Source organism: Balaenoptera borealis (genome assembly GCF_965194805.1).
Source record: "Balaenoptera borealis genome assembly, chromosome: 7".
In the NCBI taxonomy this organism is placed as follows: Eukaryota; Metazoa; Chordata; class Mammalia; order Artiodactyla; family Balaenopteridae; genus Balaenoptera; species Balaenoptera borealis.
The window spans coordinates 130,372,176-130,392,929 of record NC_138864.1 but is presented as its reverse complement, the minus strand read 5'-3'; the positions used below and the strand labels follow the sequence as shown (position 1 = coordinate 130,392,929).

Genomic DNA, 20,754 nt, shown 5'->3' with positions numbered 1-20,754 from the left:
TCCCCAACTGAAATGCAATGAAACAAGAGAATGAAAGAGATGGAACAGAAGCTCCAAGAACTGTGGGGCAATTACAGAAGGTGTAACATGCACATGATGGGAAGAGCAGAAGAAAAAAAGGAAAGAGAGAAATGAACAGAGGAAAAGAATGAAATGAAAAGAGGAAATATTTGAAGCAGTTACAACTGAGAATTTTTCCAAACTAATGATGGACAGCAAAGATCCAGGAAGCTCAGGAACACAAGCAGAGTGTGTACCAAAAAGTCTACACACAGACACATCATATTCAACTGCAGAGCATGCACCAAAAAGTCTACACACAGACATATCATATTCAACTGCAGAGCGTGCACCAAAAAGTCTACACACAGACATATCATATTCAACTGCAGAGCGTGCACCAAAATGTCTACACACAGACATATCATATTCAACTGCAGAGCGTGCACCAAAAAGTCTACACACAGACATATCATATTCACCTGCAGAAAGTCAAAGACAAAGAAGAAATCTTGAAAGAAGCCACAGGCAAAAGCTCTCTTACATATAGAGCAGCAAAGACAAGAATTGCAGCTGACACATCTTCAGAAACCATGCAAGGGAAAAAGCTTCCATTGTAGACTCAAATCAAGATGGCAGAGTAGGAGGACACGGAACTCGCCTCCCCCTACAAACACATCAAAAATGCATCTATGTGTGGAACAATTCTCAGTGAAAACTAACTGGAAACCGTACAAGCAAGGCTGCAAGAAATATCCACATGGAATCAGGTAGGAAGGGAAGAGGAGCGATCAGGCCAGGACCTGTGCCCCTAGAGAGGCTCAGAGGGAAGGGCAATGGCTCAGGCAGAGACCCTCCCTGGGGCGGGAGCACATCAAGCCACATATTGAGCACCTCAGTCCTGGGGTCCGACTAAGGAAAGACAGCCCCCTTGGCTGGTTGGAAGGCCAGTGGGACTAACGGGAGGGCCGTGGGAAGCCTGGACTCTTGTGAGGAGCTTGTGAGGGGGGGACAGATGCGTGCTGGCTCCTGAAGCCGGGGCCGGGGGATGGGCAGAGAGGGTGGGTTGAAACAGTGGCTAGCTGACTGCCCAGGCGCGTGCCCCAGCCCGAGCCCAGCAAACACTCCAGCACCGCTTGCCTCACATGGCAGCTCCACACAGCAAGGGCCGCCATGGCCAAGGAAGAAGCCTGGCCGAAAGACGTGGGGGCAGCTCAAACCCTACGCAGCGTCTGGGCAGGAAGGGCGCAGCCATTGCTGGTGTTGGCACAGGCAGTGACCAGAAGCAGACCGGATCAGTGGGCAGACTGCCACAGCCCATGCCCAGACCCTCGCTGAAAACCCACACCAGCCCCTCTTGCTCCAGCACTGCTCCCCTCTGGGGTCCCCTCTGGAGCCAGTGCTGGGAGGGGGAGGAGCATACATTTAAAGGAAACTGAGCCAGCTCAGACCTGAACCTCAGGGCTCCTAGGCCAGCAACCTGGAAGCTGACCCTAGCCCTGATGGAGTGGTGATGTCCCTGAGCAGAGGGAGAATGCTGCCACCCGGCCCCAGCCCTGGCCCCTCCTTCTCCAGCCCCGCCTCCCACCAAGGTGACAGCTGCCAGCTCACCCGGAGGAAAGACATGACGTGTTCACATCAAATCCAGCTCTCCCGCCAGAGCCACTGGGCACACGCAGACTCTATAGGGATGCTCCCGCATAAGGACACCCTCCAAGACTGCCAGAGGAAACTGCTTCTCCTAATTTCACAGAGAGATAAAGATAAGCCAAATGAGAAGAGAGAGGAATTTGCCTCAACTGAAAGAGCAAGAAAAAAACTCTGAAGAGACAACAAATGAAACAGAAATAAACAATTTACTAGATAAAGAATTCAAAGCATTAGTAAGAAGAATGTTAACTGAATTAGGGAAAAGACTAGATAAACACAGTGAGAATTTTAACAAAGAACTAGAAAACATTGGGTTGGCCAAAATGTTTGTTCGAGTTTTTCCATAAGATGTTAAAACCCGAACGAACTTTTTAGCTAACGCAATATTAAAAATAACCAATCAGAAGTGACAAATCCAATAACTGAAATGAAAAACACACTAGAAGGAATGAAGAGCAGGTTGGGTGATACAGAAGAACATATAAGTGATCTGGAAGAGAGAATAATGAAAATCACACAATCAGAACAGCAGAAAGAAAAACAAGTTTTAAAAAATTAAAAGCTTAAGGGATCATTGGGATAGTATCAAGCATACCAGCATTCACATTATAGGGGTCCCAGAAGGAGAAGAGAGAAGGAGGTCAAAAGTTTATTTAGTGAAATTATAGCTGAAAACTTCCCAGGCTGGAAGGAGGAAACAAATATCCAGGTACAGGAAGCACAGAGGGTCCCAAACAAGATGAACCAAAACAGACCCACACCAAGACATATCATAATTAAAATGGCAAAAGTTAAAGAGAGAATTCTAAAGGCAGCAAGAGAAAAACAAAGAGATATACAAGGGAACCCCCATAAGGCTATCAGCTGATTTTTCTGCAGAAACTTTGCAGGCCAGAAGGGAGTGACATGATATACTTAAAGTGCTGAAAGGAAAAAATCTGCAACCTAGGATACTCTACCCAGCATGATTATCATTTAGAAAGGAAGGAGAGATAAAGAACTTTTCAGACAATAAAAAATCTAAAAGATTTCATCAATACCAAACCTATCCTAAAAGAAATGTTAAAGAGTCTTCTCTAAGTGGAAAAGAAAAGGCTATAGGAAGAAATGTCTACAGGAAAGGAAAAATCCCACCAGTAAAGGCAAGTATATAGTAAAGGCTGAGAATCAACCACTTAAATAAGTTAGTATGAAGATCAAAAGACAAAAAAATGTAAAATCAAGAATAACTACAGGGACTTCCCTGGTGGTCCAGTGGCTAAGGCTCCACGCTCCCAATGCAGGGGGCCTAGGTTCAATCCCTGGTCAGGGAACTAGATCCCACATGCATGCCGCAACTAAGAGTTCGCATGCCGCAACTAAGAGTTCACATGCCGCAACGAAATCCTGCACACAGCAATGAAGATACCACGTGCCACAACTAAGACCCAATGCAGCCAAATAAATTAAAAAATAATAATAATAACTATAAACTGTAAAGGGATAAACATGAAGATGTATAAAATGACATCAAAAACACAAAGTGTGGGGGAAGGGAGTAAAATATATAGATCTTTCAGAATGTGTTTGAACTTAAAGGACTACCTGTTTAAAACGAATAGTTATAGGTCAGGATATATGAACCCCATGGTAACCACAAATCAAAAACCTATAATAGATACACAAAAACAAGAGAGAAAGGAACACAAGCATACCACTTCACCACCAAACCACAAAAATAAAAACAAAAAAGAAGATAAGAAAAGGGAAAAACAAAAACAACTAGAAAACTACTAACAAAATGGTAATAAGCATATACCTAGAAATGATTACTTTAAATGTTGTCAACTAAAAAAAATGCACAACGTGAGAGGTGCGAATTAAGTTTTACTTGGGGCAAAATGAGGACTGCAGCCTGGGAGAAAGCATCCCAGATAGCTCTGAGAAACCGCTCCAAAGAGGAAGGGGGAAGGTCAGTATATACGTGATTTTGGTGAAGGGGGAGTACATGCAATCAAGCACATATTTTTTACAGAAGATTTCTGCTAGTCTAGTGCAGGTTACTGCTAGTCACGAGGACCAGGCATCACCATGAAGGATTTTAGTGCTTTTCTAGATATGAGGAGATACAAGTACTGGGCTCATAAAATTGGCTCCTGAAAATATCTAACTATCTGAAGGCCTGTCCTGACAGTTTTTCCCAGAGCACAGAGCACCTCATTCCTGATCTCCACCCTGAACTCCTTTCAGGGGGTGTTGAAAGTCAGCAGCTGCAGCAGCACATGATTTAATCCTTGTAGATTAAGGTGGCAAATGCCAACGGAAAATGCCAATTTGTAGTTGACAATGTCAATGGACTAAATGCACAAATCAAAAGACATAGGGTGGCTGATTGGATAATTATTAGAGAAATGCAAGTCAAAACTAAAACGAGGTACCACCTCACACCAGTCAGAATAGCCATCATCAAAAAGTCTACAAGTAATAAATGCTGGAGAACGTGTGGAGAAAAGGGAACCCTTCGGCACTGCTGGTGGGAATGTAAACTGGTGCAACCATTATGGAGAACAGTATGGAGGTCCCTTAAAAAACTAAAAATAGAGCTATTGTATGATCCAGCAATTCTCCTCCTGGGCATATATCCAAAGAAAATGAAAACACTAATTCGAAAAGATACATGCACCTCAATCTTCATAGTAGCATTATTTACAATAGCCAAGATATGAAAGCAACCTAAGCGCCCATCAACAGATGAATGCATAAAGAAGATGTGGTATATATATGCAATGGACTATTACTCAGTTATTTTTAAAAAAATGAAATTCTGCCATTTATAACAATGTTGATGGACCTGGAGGGTATTATGCTTAGTGAAATATGTCAGACAGAGAAAGACAAATATCATATAATATCACTTATATGTGGAACCTAAAAAAGTAAAGCAAATGAATATACACACACACACAAAAAAACCCAGAAACACTCACAGAGATAGAGAACAAACTAGTGGTTACCAGTGGGGAAAGGGGAGTGGTGTGGGGCAACATAGGGGTGGGGATTAGGAGACACAAACTACTATGTATAAAATATAATAAGCAACAAAGATATATTATACAGCACAGGGAAATATAGCAATTATTTTGTAATAACTTTAAATGAAGTATAATTTATTAAAATATTGAATCACTATATTGTACACCTGAAACTAATATGATATTTTAACTATACTTCAATTACAAAAAGAAACCATGCAAGCAAAAAGAAAGTAGAGGGAAATATTTAAAGTTTTGAAAGAAAGAAACCCCATCAACCTAGAATTCTGTTTCCAGCAAATTAACTTTCAAAAGTAAAGGAGAAATTAAGACTTTCTCAGACAAGCAAAATTGAGATAGTTTGTTGGAAACAGTCCTGCCTTGTAAGAAATGTTAAAATAAATTCTTCAGAAAAAAGAAAAATATTATAGGTTAGAAATCTGAATCTCCATAAAGAAAAGAATAGTGTTAAAGAAGGAATAACTGAAGGTAAAATAAAATCTTTTATTTATTTTTATTTCTAATTGATCTAACAGGTAACAATTTGCTCAAAATGGTAAAAGAAACAGTGTATTTTGTTATAGCTGATGGACGAGTAAATTGAATGACAAATTATAAAGGACAGAAGGATTTGTGTGGGATACTTTGTTATAAGGTACTTTTGTTATTTTTGGTTTACTTTTGGTTTATTTTTTATAACTGTGTGAAATAAAACTTACTCAAAAGGACACTTCTATACTTGAACAGTTTCCCCCAAAAGACTTGTTAAAATTTCAAAGTGTTAGAACCAGAGTAGGACTTGAGAGATTGTCTTGGCCGACTTTCTTATTTTACAGATGGAGACTCCCAGGCCTGAGAGAGAAGGGCGACACAGTAACGCCGGTCCCCATCTGGGATGCAAACCCAAAGCTCTTGACTTCAGTGGGTTTTCTTTCCTTGTGTTTTGACTGTCTTGTGGTTACACCTATGCAGGGATATGTCCTCTTTCATAATATACCATTATTTGAAAGTGGACTTGAATTAGTTGTAAATGTATATTATATACTCTAGGGCTACCACTAAAAAGTAATTTTAAAAATGTATAATTGACATGCTAAGAGGGGATAAAATGAAACCACATAAAATGCTAAATTAAAACCAGAGAAGAAGAGCATGGAAGACCAAAGAACAAAAACAAACAAACAAACAAAAACACCCCAAAAATGCAAGGAATAGAAAACATTAACAAAAATGGTAGATTAATCCAACTATATCAATAACCACTTAAATATCAATGATCTTAATATACACCAATTAGAAGGCAGAGATTGTCAGAGTTGATTTAAAAAACAAGGCCCAACTATAGGTTGTGTACAAGAAACTCCCTGGTGGCACTGTGCTTAAGAATCCGCCTGCCAATAATGGGTTCAAGCCCTCGTCCGGGTAGATCCCACATGCCGCAGAGCAGCTAAGCCCGTGCGCCACAACTACTGAGCCTGCGCTCTAGAGCCCGCGAGCCACAACGACTGAAGCCCGCGCGACTAGAGCCCGTGCTCTGCAACAAGAGAAGCCACTGCAGTGAGAAGCCCACGCACTGCAACAAAGAGCAGCCCCCGCTCGCCGCAACTGGAGAAAGCCCGTGCGCAGCAACGAAGAGCCAATGCAGCCATAAATAAATAAATAAAAAGATACAGCTAGATTAAAAGGAAAGGAAAGGAGAAAGATACGTCACGCTAACACTAATCAAAAGAAAGCTTGAGTAGCTATTTTAATTTCAGACAAAGCAGACTTCAGAACATGGAAAATTATCAAGAATAAAGAGGGGCATGACATAATCATTAAAGGGTAAATTCTGAAAGAATATATAACAATCGTGAATGTGTATGTGCACAGCAGCAAAGCACCAAAATACATCAGGCAAAAACTGATAGAACTGCAAGGCAAAGTAGCTGAATCTATTTCTGTGGGGCTTCAATACTCCTCAGTGAGTGGTTGGCAGATCAAGCAGGCAGGTAATCAGTAGAGACATAGTTGATCTGAACAACACCATCCATCAACTGGATCTAATTGACATTTATAGACTATGCCATTCAACAACAGCAGAATACACATTCTTCTCCAGCCTACCTGGAACATTTACCAAGATAGATCACATTCTGGGCCATAAAACACACTTTAACAAATTTAAAATAATAGAAATCATACAATGTGTGCTCTCAGACCACAGTGAAATTAAACTAGAAATCAGTAACAAAAAGATAGTTGGAAAACCCCCAAATCTGGGGAGATTAAACAACATACTTCTAAATAACATGTGGATCTAACAGAAGTTTTGTGAGAAATTTAAAAATATTTTGACCTAAATGAACATAAAATGCAACTAATCAAGTTTTCAAGATACAGGGAAAACAGTGCTTAGAGGGAAATTTACAGCACTGAATGCATACATTAGAAAAGAAGAAATATCTAAAACCGGTCATCTAAGCCTGCACTTTAGGAAACTAGAAAAAGAAGTGCAAATTAAACCCAAAATAAGCACAAGAAAATAAATATAAAAATTAGAGCAAAAATCAAAGAAATGGAATACAGGAAATTGATAGAAAAAAATCAATGAAACTCCAATGCTGTTTTTTTGCAAAGATCAATAAAATTGACAAACTTCTAGGCAAGTTAACTCTGTGAGTTAACTAAAGAGAGAAGATACAAATTACTAATATCAGAAATGAAAGAGGGGCTATCGTTATTGATTCCATGGACATTAAAAGGATAACAAATATTATGAACAACTCTGTGCCCACAAGTTTGATAACTTAGATGAGATTAACCAATTTCTTGAAAGGCACAATCTATCAAAACTCATATAAAGAGAAATGGATAATCTGAATAGGTCTATAACCATTAAAGAAATTGAACCAATAATTAATACCCTTCCAATACAAAAGCACCAGGTCCAAATGGGTTGATTGGTAAATTCTACCTATCATTTAAGGAAGAAAGTATACAAATATTCTACAATCTCTGCCAGAAAATAGAAGTAGAGGAAATATTGCTAACTCATTCTATGAGGCCATCATTACCCTAATAACAAAACTAGACAAAGACATAGTAAGTAAAGAGAATTACAGACTAATATCGCTCATGAACACAAATGCAAAAATATTCAACAAAATATTAGCAAATCAAATTCAACAGTGTATAAAAAGAATTATGCACCACAAACAAATGAGATTTATTCCAGGTATGCAAAGCTGGTTCAACATTTGAAAATCAGTTAACATAACCTTTCACATCAACAGGCCAAAGTAGAAAAATTATATTCTCACATAAAGTAGATGCCGAAAAAGCATTTAACAAACCCAACTCCCATGCATGATGAAAACTCTTAACAAAGTAGGAATTGAGGAGATCTTCCTCAATTTAATAAAGAATATCTAGGGGAAAAAAAAGCCTACAGCTAATATTATACTTAATGGTCAGAAACTAGATGCTTTCTTGCTAAGATCAGAAAAAAGGTAAGGATGTCCCCTCTCACCACTCTTATTTAACATCATACTGGAAGTCCTAGCTAATGCAACAAGACAAGAAAAGGTATACAGATTAGGAATGAGGAAATAAAACTGTCTTTTTCACAAATGACATCATTGTCTATGTAGAAAATCCCAAAGAATCAACAACAAGAGAAATCACTTGAAACCAATAAGTGATTACAGCAAAGTTACAGGAAAGAAGCTTAGTATACAAAAGTCAATTGCTTTCTTATATACCATTAACAAACAATTGAGACTTGAAATTAAAAACACAAAATACCAGTAACATTAGCACAAAAAGTCTTGAACTACTTAGATATAAATCTGTAAATCAAACAAAATATGTACAAGATCTATATAAGGAAAACTACTGAATTCTGATGAGTGAAACCAAAGGAGAGCTAAATATCAGCAAACGGAGTGATATCCTATGTCCATGGGTAGAAAGACTCGATATAGTCAAAATGTCAGTTCTTCCCCCACTTGATCTATAGATTCACTGCAGTCCCAATTTAAATCCCAGCAAATTATTTTGTGGCTATGGACAAACTGATTCTAACATGTATATGGAGAAGCAAAAGACCCAGAATAACCAACACAATACTGAAAGAGAAGAACCAAATCAGAGGACTAACACCACCAGACTTCACAACTTACGATAAAACTACAGTAATCAAGACCGTATGATACTGACAAAATAATTATCAAATAGATCAGTGGAACAGAATAGAGAACCCAGAAATAGACACTCACAAACACAGTCAGCTGATCTTTGACAGAGGAGCAAAAGCAATTCATGTTAGTCTTTTCAGCAAATGTTGCTGGAACAACTGGACATACACATGCAAAAAAGTGATTCTAGACACAAATCTTATACCTTTCACAAAAATTAACTCAAAATGGATCATAGACCTAAATGTAAAATGCAAAACTATAAACTCCTAGGAGATAACATAGGAGAAAATCTTGGGGACCTTGGGTTTGGTGATGACTTTTTAGATGTAACACCAAAAGCACAATTCAGGAAAGAAAAAATTGGTAAGTGGAACTTTATTAAAATTAAAAACTTCTGCTCTGAGAAAGACACTGTTAAGAAAATGAGAAGATAAGCCACAGACTAGGAGACAATATTTGCAAACCACTTATCTGGTAAAAGACTAGAATCCAAAATGTACAAAAGATTCTTAAAACTCAGCAATAAGAAAACAAATGACACAATTTTTAAAAATCAATGAAAGATCTGAATAAACACTTCACCAAATTAGATAGACAGATAGCAAATAAGCATATGAAAAAATGTTCCACCTCATGTGTCATCAGGGAAATGCAAATTAAAAGAATGAGACGCCACTGTACAAACATTAGAATGTCCAAAATCCAGAACACTGACAACACCAACTGCGGGCAAGGCTACGGAGCAGCAGGAACTCTCATCACTGCTGGCGGGAACGCAAAGTGGTGCAGCCACTTCGGAAGAGTGTGGCAGTTCCTTACAGAACTAAACGTACTCTTACCGTACGATCCAGCGGTTACACCCCCTAGGTTTTACCCAAATGAATTGAAAACTTTTGTCCACGTAAAAACATGCTCACAGCGCTTCCCTGGTGGCGCAGTGGTTGAGAATCTGCCTGCCAATGCAGGGGACGCGGGTTCGAGCCCTGGTCTGGGAAGATCCCACATGCCGCGGAGCAACTCGGCCCGTGAGCCACAATTACTGAGCCTGCGCGTCTGGAGCCTGTGCTCGGCAACGAGAGGCCGCGATAGTGAGAGGCCCGCGCACCGCGATGAAGAGTGGCCCCCGCTTGCCACAACTAGAGAAAGCCCTCGCACAGAAACGAAGACCCAACACAGCCATACCATACATACATACATACATAAATAAAAAGAATGTAAGCAGACAAGAATAGCATTAAAAAATAAAAAATAATTTAAAAAAAAAAAAAAACATGCTCACAAATGTTTTTAGCAGCTTTATTCTTTTTTTTTTTTTTTTTTTTGCAGTACAGTTAATCTACAATGTTGTGTTTGTTTCTGGTGTACAGCACAGTGATTCAGTTATACATACATATATATATTCTTTTTCATATTCTTTTCCATTATATTGATAGTTTATTACAAGATATTGACTATAGTTCCCTGTGCTATACAGTAGGACTTTGTTGTTTATCTTAGCAGCTTTATTCACAATTGGAAGAAACCCAGACGTCCTTCAGTAGGGGAGTGGATAAATAGACTGTGGTCCATCCAGATACTAGAATATTATTCAGTGCTAAAAATAAATGAGCTGTGAAGCCTCCAAAAGACATGGAGAAGACTTAAATGCATTTTATTAAGTGTAAGTAGCCAATGTGAAAAGGCGACACACTGAGTCCAGCTTCATGCCATTGTGGAAAAGGCAAACCTATAGCGACGGTAACCACAGACTTTAGTTAATAATAACATTGGCTCATCAGTTTTAACAATGTGCCACGGTAGAGCAAGGTGTTAATAAAGGGAAAATGTGTGTGGAAGGGTGAGGGATATGGGAACTCGGTACTTTCCACTCAGCTTTACTGTGAACACGTAATGCTCTAAAAAATAAAGTCTATTTACAAAACCACAACTTGCCAGATGCGTCTCATACACCACCACCTTGCTTCCTTTCCTCTTGGGAACCCCTGAGGACAGGTCTCTCTCCAAATGTTTCTGAAGGCCTCCGGGCCGCAGGCCTGAGAGGTAATGTAACAGACCTCGGGACAGCTCAGCCAGTTATGTCGGTGTTTAAGCCCAAAGGCCAACACAGTTATGGTCAAGCCCCCCACATCCAAGTTGAGGGGCTAGACCATCAACAGGGTATTGCCAGGAGCGTGACCCCGAGGGTCTGTGAGCTCCAGCTCGGGATCCACCTCCAGGCTGGTTAGGGAAGGCTCTGGCAGGGGGGATTCTCGGCAGGAAGTGTCCACTGGGCTCAGCATCTCCCTTCTCCATAAAGGTGCTGGGGGTACTTTCCCGCCCTCAAACCAAGTGAAGGGCCCTCAAGATCCATTTGGGGAGCTCGGCCTGAGTCCTCTGCGGGCGGAAGGGATGGCTCTGACTCTGGCCTGGGAGTCTGAAGGAGAGGCCACAGCTGGCGGGCTGCCCAGCTGCCGCAGCCCGCTCCCCGTTTGGCAAAGCAAAGGATGCGCTTTTCTTCTCAGTAGCCAGATGCCGACACCGGGGACCATCTGAAGGTCTTCTCCTGAGAGGACCGTCTGGGGAGGGAGGCTGATCCCGACGGAAGGGAAACCTCTGGGGGCAGCAGGCGTTCTCCCTCTGCATTGAGGGGCTGCAGGACGCTGGGTCAGGAGAGGCCTGAGGAAGTCACAAAAGCAACCCCAGCTGTACCAGTAAGTAGGGCTTTCTGACGCCTCCCACCCTCCCCCTGACCCTGGAGGACGCCCAGCCTGCGGCAGTGAAGGGGGCAGAGCAGAGATGCCCCACCTCACGCTCACGCCGCCGTCCACAGCTCCTAACCGCGGTTTCAGGGCCTGATGCAGGACTGGGTTGGGGGGAGAGGCCTTTTACCTTTAAGGAAGTCAAGAGCTTTGCCATCCCTAGTACTGGGCTGTTTCGTGTCTGGAAGAAAGACTATCACCAGAAGAGGGCCCAGGACCACCGGGGTCTTGCAGGGTTGCAGCTGTAAGGGAGCTTTGCCCTAATGAATCCGTCTCACTGGACAGGTCGGTGAGAGTTGAAAACAGAAGGGGCTGGAAACCACACAGGGCAGATGAGCAGGTCAAGCGGGTCGCTGACCTTCCTGAGGCCAGAGCCCGGGCTCGGCCTGTGAGTGCCAAGGTGGGCACGGAGCCGGCGGTGGGCACGGAGCCGGCAGTGGGCCAAGAGGGGCCCATCCCCAAGGCAGCACTTCACATCTGTATACTTTAAAAAATGTTTGTGAAGGCTTTCCATGGCTGGTATTTGATTTTATCTTCATAATCACCTTGAGAAGTAGGCCAAGCACATATTAGGAATTCTGCTCCGCGGCCTGGGGATCTAATTCAGTCTTACGCGACAAGCACGCGTGGGACACCAGCTCTGTGCCACAGTGCAGCGCGAGTGCTGGGGCCACCGAGGGGCCAGGATGCCCTGTGCCTATGGGAACCAGGACACAGCCAAAGAAGACGTGCCATAAGTTTGCTTCCAGGAACCCACGAGGCACAAGGCCAGAGTCCAAGCTCAGAAGAGTGCTCCCCTGACCGCCTGCGGATCCCCCCAATCACAGCTGTGAGTGCGCAAAGGACTTAAAGCTCCAACTCCCTTGGCTTTTTTAGGGGGAGGAAGAAGTAAATTTTTCACTGAAGTCTAGTCTCCCAGCTTTCAGAAGACACGAAAAGAGGGACACAGGCAAACGCTGCGTTTCTTCATAGGTACAAGTTAAAAATGTATCTGGGGGGTTGTGGGCATGTCCCCTCCCTCCAAGCAGATGTGGCCCCAGAATTACTCATCCAGACAGAGCAGAGCGACCAGGCGAACCTCAGAGAGTCATGCAAGGCTTCCGTCCTCTTTTGGACAAAGTATAAAGTACTAGCATGGCATTTATTTCTGAAGCGATTTCACTCTCTCCTGATCACGAAGGCCCAAGGCTTCTCTCACTGAATCCATAGGTTTCCAGGCTTCTGACGTGTGGGGTCAGCTTCCACCATCAGAGATTTGGTTCTCTCCCCTCAAAGCTCAGCCTGGAAATCCGGGGAAGCCGCAGGTGTGGGAGCGGAGAGGGGCGAGGGTGTCCAGGCAGGAGGGTGAGGGGGGCAACTGACAAGTGCCTCACAGGGTCCGCCCCTCCTGGGGCCTCAGAACACAGGCAGGTAGGTGCTGGTGTCCAGGGCCGCGTGGTCCAGGTCAGAAGAGGCCGCGGGAGCAGGAGACAGAAGTGGGGTCCTTGTGACCAGAGCCGGGGCAGGGACCCACGCTTCCGCAGGCATCAGCACAGCACAGCCAGGGGGCTGCCACACCTTAGGGGGCCAGTGCCAGAGGTCCAGAGACAAGACCACCAGTCCCACCACATCAGGCACCCACAGAGGAGCCCTTCTCCCAGAAGCCCTGAGGACACACAGACCACACTCCCTGCAAGGGGAAGTGGAAAAATCCCTGGAAGAATGGCCATTTACCCAAAAGAAACAGAGTAACCTTTAACTGACAAATATAAGTACCGTCCATCCTAACATCCATTCCCAACAAGGGAAGAACAGTCAGACCATAAAGAACCTCGTGCTGTGCATCCACAGTGTGTTAAAATTTCTACTCTCGTATAATTCAGATTTTGCTCTCCATTGAGTGAAGACTGTCTGTCAGGGCCCCAGGCCTCCGGAGTTGACCATCTTTCTTACTCTGATGCTCTCAGCACAATCCTCGTCCCTTGGGCTTCTGTCCAGGTGCTTCATCTGATTGAGATGCCTTCTCCCTCCGTTCTGATCTCTCACTCTTAACCATTTTTCAGTCCCATTTAGACATTCACTCCTCCAAGCTCCTCCCAGGAAAAATGGACTTCTCCTCCCCCTCCTCCTCCTCTTCCCCCTTCATCCCTCCTCCTCCCCCTCCTCCTCCTCTTCCCCCTTCATCCCTCCTCCTCCTCCCCTCCTCCCCCTCCTCCTCCCCCTCCTCCTCCTCCCCCTTCATCCCTCCTCCTCCCTCCCCCCACCCCTCCTCCCCCACCCATTTGCCTGTATCTTGTTCTTACCACACTTTTTCTCCACATCACACACCCCCATCTGCTGGACTAGAGCATAGTATTTACACACGCATAGAGAATCTAGATTCTCACTGCGACCCGACCCTTGAGGTGGGTAGCAGGTGTCACCATTCCCATTTACACAGGCACTTGGCTCAAAGTTCATTGCTTGTCCAGCTTCAAATAGTGAGTAAAAGAAATATTTGTCAAATTGGATCCAGAGTCAATAAGCTTCCAGAGCCCAAGCTGCATACCCAGAGCCCAGACCTCACCCCGAGTCCAAAACCTGTCTCTACTAGTGTTCCCCACCAGACAGAAAGACAGATGATGGGTGATAGCTGATTAATAGCTGATGAGAGATGACAGACAGATAAAGTTATTGATGGATCTATTGGGGGATGAGTGTGGTCAGAGAGAACACAAATGACAAAGCCAGTGAGGTAAAACTTTAATAGCTGAATCTAAATAAAGGGTGAAAAGATGTCCTTTGTCCTAGTCTTACTTTTCTGTTAGTTTGAAATTATTTTCAAATAAAAAGTTAAAACCACAACAAAATTTCCTGTTTTATTTTTCATTTCCAGCGCTTCTCCTCGTGCCGGATAACAACTGGCTTTTACGCCACACTATCCTTCCGGAGGCTCCGAGGCAGGTGTGCGATGAGGCCGGTCCAAGGCCCCTGCAGCCAGCGCCACCCACGGCCCACCTCTGCAGCAGGGGGAGACACGGGCAGGACTGAAGACCAGCCACCGCGCCGAGTCTGCCCCCACCAAGATGCACTCCACGCGTCTTTTTCTAAGTTTTCGGTTGCCCCAGCCAACTCCAGTGGCTTCCAAGGCAGCCCACATGCTCTTCCTGCCACCTTCTTGGGGGCCTTTAGGTTGTTTAACAAGGACTACAAGTAGGGGCCGGTCTCTGACCCCAAAGCGGGTCCCTCCCGAGTCGCTCTCCCTCCGAGCTGTGCGGGCCCAGCACGCCCACCTGTGCGCACCCCTCACCCGCCGCTGAACGGTCGGGGGAGCGAGCCCGGCCCGGGGGTTGCGAGGGAGGGGCCAGGGGCGCGGGGAGGGGGTACCGACGGGGGGCGGTAAGGGAGCGGGGCGGGACGTGGGGCGGATACCCGGCGCCGGGACGGAAGGGAGCGCGGGGGCGGGGGGCGCGGGGCGCGCGGGGCGGGGACGGGGTACCGCGGGGGCGGAGCGGCCGCCTCGGGGCACAACCTGGGCGGGCGGGGGACTCGTCGGGAGCCGCCGGGCGCCGCGCGAGGACCTCGGGAGGCGGGAGCCGCGTCGCTGCGCACGGGCGGCCCGGCCCATGTCCGCGCCGCGGAGCCGGGATGAGGGCGCCCGCGCTGCTGCCGCCCGCGCTGCTGACCTGCTGCGGCTGGCTGCTCGCCCCAGTGAGTGCGACCCCGGCGCCGCCCGCCCTGCCCCGCGCGCCGCCCCCGCCCGGCGGGAGCGCCCCCGCGCCCGGCTGCGCTGCGCTCCCGCGTCCGGCCGCGGGGCTGGGCCGGGGGCGCGGGCAGCGGGGCAGGTCTCGGGGTCCCCACCCGCCCGCCGGGCTCGCGGGAGGGAGCAGGGCCGCCGGGGACGCTCTGGACCCTCCCCGCCGAGCGCGAAGAACCGAGCTCCGCGCCCGGCCGGGTTGGAGACGGGCTGGGAGGTTGCGTTTGCTCTGTCCCCTCCGCCGTCCCGGGTTCGCTGGGAACAGGATCCAGTTTCTTGCTCGACGCCCTTCCCAGCGGAGCGGGTCCGGCCGCGTCCTCCCGGAGGCTGTGGCCGGCGAGGACGGTTCGCGGGTCCAGGGACGCCCGAGTCGGGGGGTGGGTAGGGCTTGGTCACCTCCGCAGGCCTCACGTTTCCGAGGGAAATTGGAGTTCGCTTTGTCTTTAACTACTTCCCCTTCCATCTGCTAGTACTGTTGCTGCTTTTTGTCTTGTTTAAGTGTGTGCCAGGGAGACGCGATGTAGCTACAGAAAGTTGATGTTTTTTTATCATTATTTAAGAGCACCGGAAGAAACGACATGCTGAATAGAAATTTGTTAAATGAGTGCATTTGTAGATTATTTAATTCTCAGGAATTCTTCCTTTTATTTGAAGACCCTTAAAAAAAAAAAAACCACAAAAACTGTGAACCCTATTTCCTGCTTCCCTCTCTGCCAGACTGGAGTCAGTGTTGGCGTGTGTACACATTTCGCATTTTATATTGCGGCCAGATCACTGTCTGTATTGACTCATATCCCCTCTTAAGGTTGTGAAGCCAAGGATGGAGCTATTTAGGGAAAGTTGTAATTGCTGAGGATATTTCGGGTTCCAGGAGGGCATGAACCTAGCCCACCCCTCAGGATTGCCAAACTCCCTTGTCTAGTGTGAAGACAAACGGAGTCTTTCCTCCCTCAGAGGGATGCTGTGAGGATAAGAACCTCCCTACTAATTTTAGTGCTTTGAAAGAGCTAGTTAAAAGCACCAGGAATTATTATGGTTAATGCTGCTTTAACTTCTAGGATGTCCCAAAATAAGTCATTGCTGTGCATATTCCAAGAATGTCAGATATCATGGTGTCTCTTAATACCTTAATAAAAATCCATTTTTCTTTTTAAGGCAAAATAATTTCCCTAATTCTGAAATTTAAGCTATTGACTTGTTCAGGTATGAAAAATACAGCCTGCTTGAAACCGGGAGTTTGTACCGTGGTGGTTGCCCAGTGATGAGCCGGGGGGAAGGGGGGGGGGAACCCAAGCTTCAGATCTTTAAAAATGAGGGTAAATGTGGCTAAAGTATTCAGCATTAAGTTTCTCCTCTTAATTTCGTTAGGAAATGTTATTCCTGGTTAGAATTCTATTGACTTATTTCAATAGTAGGATAATTAAACATAGATGGCCATAATATACGCAAGAGTATGGTTTTCTTTAATAAAAAGTTTGTTCTTACATGAGAGCGGGGGGCACAGCTCCATCCTACAGCGTGAGTATTTGTGGGTGGTGGGAGGTGGCAATAAAAAAAGAGAACGTTGGACCTTTGTGAAAATAAAGACCAGAGAATATTACCTTCCAAGACTGAAGCAGTATGTGGCTTTGTCTTTTGCGCACGTTGATGGACAATGTTCGTCACCATTTGTGTCGCGTCTTTAGTTCCCGTGATAGAGCCTGACGTGAGGTCCCCCACCTCTTGCTCAGTGGAAGCCTCAGTGCTGTGACTCTCGCCCAGGCCTCTCCCTACTCACCCCTCATCTTTTTGAAAAGCTCCTTCACACCAAATTCTAAAGTTCAGTTTTGAATGTGACCTGCAACCTCTAAAAATAAAGTTGTCCTATTAGGGCTTTCCAGTGAACGCAGAGCCTGGCCTTAGATGAAGCATGCCGGCGTCTGGGGTTGTGTGCAGTCATTAAGAATGGGCTTATGAGTAAACATGTATTTACTTTGATTAAATCAAGGGCTATGAAATGGAGGACTCGAATATTGAAAGATTATTGGATTAAAGAGCTCTATTGCCACCAAATTAGTACTAACAACATAAAATGTATTACGTTAGTAAGTTTGTTTTCCTGCCCAGAAAAAAAATTCTATCAGGTTTAATATTTGTTTACTAATTCCTTTACAAAGTAAATAGTGAAGCTTTTTTTCAAATAACCATGCCAAAATATGAACGTGATTGCTTTTAAATGAGTGTTAGTTTGGAAGTAGTTTAGAACTGTGAGGTTTTGGGGGCTTTTATGTAGAAATTTTGCTTGACTTTCCCATTATGGTGGAATTTTCAGTTATTTCTATTTCTTTTAACCTTGAGCAGGTGAACAGCATTCACCCGGAATGCCGATTTCATCTGGAAATACAGGAGGAAGAAACAAGATGTGCAGAGATTCTAAGGGCTCAAACAGAAAAATACAAAGGTAAGGCAGATGCCTGGTGAGCGAGACTGTGCCCCGGAGGGTGTGGATGAGCTGGCATGCAAGTAGCTTGCACCTCACTCGGAAAACTGGTGTTTCAGGTCACCTGTGTGTTTTTTAAAAAGTCTGCTTCCACTGTTTTTTAATGAACTGCTGGCAAAACTCATAGCATTGTGAGTAATGGGCAGCGGGGTGTGTTTGGGGAGGGGATCATTCACACACACCTTTTAAAAGAAAGCCTCACCCTTAACAGTAATAGTTTCCATGGTCTGAGATAATAGCAGCAGTTACTAAAGTAATTTCTTTTTTTTTTTTAATCTATTTATGGCTGTGTTGGGTCTTCGTTTCTGTGTGAGGGCTTTCTCTAGTTGCAGCAAGTGGGGGCCACTCTTCATCGCGGTGCACAGGCCTCTCACCGTCGCGGCCTCTCTTGTTGCGGAGCACAGGCTCCAGACTCCAGACGCGCAGGCTCAGTAATTGTGGCTCACTGGTCCAGTTGCTCCGCGGCATGTGGGATCTTCCCAGACCAGGGCTCGAACCCGTGTCCCCTGCATTGGCAGGTGGATTCTCAACCACTGCGCCACCAGGGAAGCCCTACTAAAGTAATTTAATGGGCGTTGTTACGCTTTGCAAAAGCAACTCCATTTTCCATGGAATGAGTATTTATCCGATTTCTTGCATTTAAAATTCTTAGTTACATCACAGATGATTTTAATCCAGTTAAGAATGGTGGGAATTTATCAGAAATCAAACAGGAAAATGAGACTTTTGCTTTCCTGAAGAACAGACTGGTTATGAGTACAGTGAGCTTGCTGACTTTATTTCTCTACGTCCCAGAGGCAATGCCGGGACAACGTGCACTCACCCTGGGCACCTTCTCATGTCTGTAAACTTTGAAGGTTCTGGGATAACATCCAGATCATAAACAATAGCAAAAACCTCTTGTCCTTCAGTTTTCTTTTTCTCTGTTCTGTCATTATTTTGTTCTCTTCAAGAAAAAAAATTAAAATCGAAGTACAACCATGTGTTAAAAGTCTGGTGTCCTGCAGAGGACCTCAGATGGGAAGTCACAGATGTGGGCGTTGTTCTAGACCAGTGCTGCCCAGTAGAAGCAGGATGCAAGCCTCATGGGTGATCTTGAACTTTCTAGTAGCCACGTTAAAATAAGTGAAAAGAAACATGTGATTTTAATTTTAAAAATATATTTTATTTATCCAAATATATCTGAATCATTATCATTTTAACTTGTAATCAATATAAAATATTGATGAGAAATTTTACTTTTTGGAAAATTAAGTCTTGGAAACTTGGTGTGCATTTTGCACTTAACGGTGCATCACAATTCGGACCACACATTTCAGGTATTCATAGGTGGCCAGCAGCTCTGGTGTGCCCCTTCCTGTGCCCCTGGAGCCTCCACTCCCTCGGCTGAAAAATGAAGACTCTGGCCCTAGGGTTCTTTCCAGCCTTCAAGGCCTGTGATTCTGCAGTGCACACGAGATCCCGAGAGCCATGTGTTCCAAAAGGTCTGCTCGAACTCTGTGCAGAGGAGGGCAAGCGAGGTGGCTCAAACATGGCCTGAGGATCTGCCCTGTACAAAGCCGCGTGTGACCACTAGCCAGCTACTAGGGTCCATGAGGCCGGGTCTTGCCAACCAGGGTCTCAGGACAAGACAGTTGTCATGGCCACTGAGGTCTGTTCCCTTCAGAGAAAATTAAGAGACTTAGGGGAGCTAAATGCTGAGAGGAGACAGGCTGAAACCCTCGGGGGCATCTAGTCAGTGGCAGGGACCAGGTCCCGTCAGCACAGCACACCGTCCACGAGGCCTCCTGATGTGGGGGGGGGGGGCACTGTCCGCCACATCCGCAGTGGGTGATCCTTGGCCTCTCTTGGGAGACTCCCGAGGGAGGGGCCTCTGCCCCCTCACGCCATCATTGGGCAGTCAAGTTGCTGGACTCTGGGGCTGCCCGTAAGCGGTGTCCGCTGACTGGCATGAATTGGGGGCAGCCGTGAACAGAACCCCTTCTTCACGTGGGGCATCTGCGGGCACTGGGTGGGCTCACGGCTCTGCTTCCTCTTCCCGGGGCTGAGTGCCCCCAGTTCCTACAGCCGTCGCCGGACACGCCGCCGGGCCCTCGGCCACAGGCTCCGGACACACGCAGACGCTGGCGAAGCAGGAAGGGCGCAGAACTTTCCCGCTGACATAATGGAAGGCAGACCGAATTGTAGTCAGTTGGTGACTGTTGAGAAATCCTCTGCCCACAGCCCTCCTGTCCCTCACTCACCTGGGAACTGCTCGCCTCCCCTCGCCCCTCTCACAGCTGCTGTTTTCCGGGAAATCTCCCGAAATACCATCTTAGTGTTCCTTTCTTGTCACTCTTCATTTCCCATACTCACCAAGAACAGTTTGTTAACAAGACTAAACTGGCACAGCAGGCGGCAGGGAACACAACTTTTAAGGGATGGAGTTTGGCCGTGACTTTGCCTTGGAGGAGACCCCCTCGCGGTGGGTCAGGGTTGACCGGGCATCAGGGGGAGCACCTGCACGTCTGTGTCCACGACTCACCTGGACAGACGCGGCACCTGGAGGAACAGGGCGAGTCCAAGGAGGCTGGTTCCGTCCATTGTGGAGTAGGATGTGTGATCCTTGATCAGGTTTCTTTGATAAAGAGGCTCTTCCTCTCTGGTTGGCTCAGGTAGATGGAGTGTGGCCTTAATTAGCTCAAAACAGTGCCCTTTTAGTTCTGCTCGTTCCAAGGGCTCGGGTCTGTCCCTGTCCCCGGGCCAGCGGTGCACGAGTGTGAGCTGTGGCGTGTGGCCGGGCAGGGTGACGTTTGGCCGCGGGGATGTGGGGAATGTCCCTCACCACCCACTTCTTGCTGTGGAGAAATGCAAGCGCCGAATTGCCCAGCTTCCTATTTTCACAGGACGTCAGAAATGCAAACTTTAGGTAAAATGTTCCCGTTCTTAAAGTTTGCAACCAGTACTTTTTAAAAAGTTCTGCAGGAGCAGGCAGACCTCC

The 20,754-nt window shown here is 45.8% G+C and overlaps 1 protein-coding gene across 1 annotated transcript in view; it reads left to right on the top strand.

The window, feature by feature from the left end:
• Nucleotides 1–15,038: 15,038 nt before the first annotated feature.
• Nucleotides 15,039–20,754, top strand: part of VIPR2 (vasoactive intestinal peptide receptor 2) — a 73,239-nt gene continuing 67,523 nt past the window's right edge. The window contains exons 1-2 of the mRNA XM_082398752.1: nucleotides 15,039–15,249; nucleotides 17,636–17,735. Of these exons, the coding sequence (XP_082254878.1) occupies nucleotides 15,187–15,249; nucleotides 17,636–17,735 (163 nt within the window). The 5' untranslated portion in view covers nucleotides 15,039–15,186. The remainder of the gene's footprint in view (nucleotides 15,250–17,635; nucleotides 17,736–20,754) is intronic.